Source organism: Arachis stenosperma, chromosome 10 (genome assembly GCF_014773155.1).
Source record: "Arachis stenosperma cultivar V10309 chromosome 10, arast.V10309.gnm1.PFL2, whole genome shotgun sequence".
NCBI classification, from domain to species: Eukaryota; Viridiplantae; Streptophyta; class Magnoliopsida; order Fabales; family Fabaceae; genus Arachis; species Arachis stenosperma.
Window position 1 is genome coordinate 5,343,342 of NC_080386.1, and position 2,339 is coordinate 5,345,680.

The 2,339-nt window shown below is 39.5% G+C and overlaps 1 protein-coding gene across 1 annotated transcript; it reads right to left on the reverse strand.

Moving 5' to 3' along the window:
* Nucleotides 1–218: 218 nt before the first annotated feature.
* LOC130954992 (anthocyanidin 3-O-glucosyltransferase 7-like) lies at nt 219–2,122 on the reverse strand. The gene has a single exon (XM_057881768.1). The coding sequence runs from the start codon at nt 2,032–2,034 to the stop codon at nt 682–684; it is 1,353 nt and encodes a 450-aa protein (XP_057737751.1). The 5' UTR covers nt 2,035–2,122; the 3' UTR covers nt 219–681.
* Nucleotides 2,123–2,339: the final 217 nt, after the last annotated feature.

Consider the following 2,339-nt stretch of genomic DNA (forward strand, 5'->3'; position numbering starts at 1 on the left):
AAATTGATTTACAGCTAAATTAGTTTAATTTATTAAAAAAAAAGGGAACTAGTTCACGTTATTGTAGTTAGTTAGAAGGATTTTGGTAGTTGCCAAACACCTGACAAGAGTAAATATCCAACTAATAAGTTGGATCTTATTTATTATATTGAAAGATCCATAATTGGAAAAAGAAATAAAAAATAAAATATCTATACTATAAAATACATTGGTCCCCATACAATAATAACAAATTTATTCATTAACACATCACAAGTTTGGTGTTCATTGAATCATCCATCTATGTGAGATAAATAATTAAAATTTATTGTCTAAACAATAGACACCAAATTCATCAATTTACACAACATACATCTTTATTCGAATGATTGAAACACTGTAAACTTGAAAACTGAAAGATGAACCAAATTACCAGAAACAACATAAACTTATTTATTAGGCATCAATGAACTGGGGTCTCATCGGCAATCATTTTTAAGTAAAATTAATAATTAAAAAATATTAAAATAATTTAATATATTTAACTAACTTAAAATTTAATAGGTGAAAACTTAGGTGCAACCAACTTTACGTAAAATTGATATTGAGAGGCGTTAGATAAAAATTTAGTCAAATCATCTAACGACTTTTAAGTATCAAGTTCACGTGAAAGTCGACTGCATCTGAATTTTTACTCGTCCTTTAACAATGATGAGAGAAAGAAAGAATGAGTTGGAGCAAAGAGGTGAAATGACGTGGTGCCTTCCCTCGTGGAGAAGCTGCATCCATAACCTTCTTCTTCAGAATCTGAGCATTCTCCCTCATCTTCTTCCCCTCTTCTCCAACCATAATCGCATTCAACCCATTCACCAACCAATCTTTGCTCAACACAACACCATTTTCAACTCTCATTCCGATCTTCCACACATCCTCCACCATTCTCCCTACCATTCCTTGATCCCCAAAAAACGGCCTACAAATCATGGGTACTCCATTGGAGATGCTCTCGAACACCGAGTTACACCCACAGTGAGTCACAAACACCCCAACACTACCATGTCCCAAGACCTCACTCTGAGGACACCATGGAACCACTTTCCCTTTGCTTTTTGTTCTCTCAACAAACCCTTCTGGTAGAAGCTTCTTTGCATGCTCCTTTAACGACCACAGGAATGGGAAACCACTCTCTTCCAGTGCTTCTGCTACAGCCACTATCTCCTTTTCCGGCGGCGTCACCACCGTCCCGAAGCTTACGTATGCAACGGATCTTAAACCTTGCGTGTCCAGCCACGACAGGCAACCGGTTGAGTCGGTTTCAGAGGGCGGCAACGGCGGCAGCGGCAGCTTCAGAGTGAGGAAACCGACGTAGAGCATGGATTTGAGCTTTGACCTCATGTCTGAAACGAACATAGGAGGGTCTAGTTCTTCAAAGTAATTCATAACCACTGCTTCAGCGTGAGGTAAAACCCTTCCTAACGAAGCTAGAGTCTTGGAGAACAGAGTCTCGTTTTCTCCACCGTTGATCACATCCTCTGGAAGATCCTCAACACGTACCATGTTCAAACCTGGAAGAAAATCCAAGGAAGAACATGAATTGTTATAATTGTGGCGTATGATATCAGTGTAGAAATGTGCAGAGAGGGAAGATGAGAGTGGAGCCCAAACAGGGATCCATGGAACACTGAGATTCTGAGCAACAAGGAAGGAAGGAAGAACAAAAGCATCTGCAATGATGCATGTTACTCTGTGGTTTGTTTGTTGAACGGCCATGTCTATGGGTTTTTGGAGGTTTTGAGGGGTGGCTTGTTGAAGGAAAAGGTTGACCATCTCAAGAGACTGATCACGTGGTGGCGCGTGAGCGTCATAGGAGATGAAGTTGATGTTGTTGTGTGGGGATTTTGAGATGAGAGTGTGGGTGGATGATTGGGTGGAGATGAAGGAGAAGGAGAGATTAGGAGCAGCGTGAGAGAGTTTGAGGACAAGGTTGAAGAGAGGAAGGGGGTGGCTTCCAAAGGGGAAAGCAAAAACTGCCACGTGTCCAGTGTTGTTGGCCATGATGGGTGGAAGCAAGTAGAAGAACGAAGCTAAGACGGTGGTGTTATGGTGTATGTGATGATGAGAGCTTCAATTTATGCTAGTGTTGCACCACAAGCAGACAAAACGTGAATATGTAATTGAGAGAGGTTGGGTATGCATGTTTCTTATGATTATTGTACCTACCTCCACTTGTTTTTTTTTTTTTAACTAACTTAGATCGATCAAGAAATTAATAGTCCTAATTCATTCTCTTATTATATAAATTTATATAGTGTAAAGACTCACATGTAGTTAATTGTCTTTATGTAAGGTTAAATTAAAAA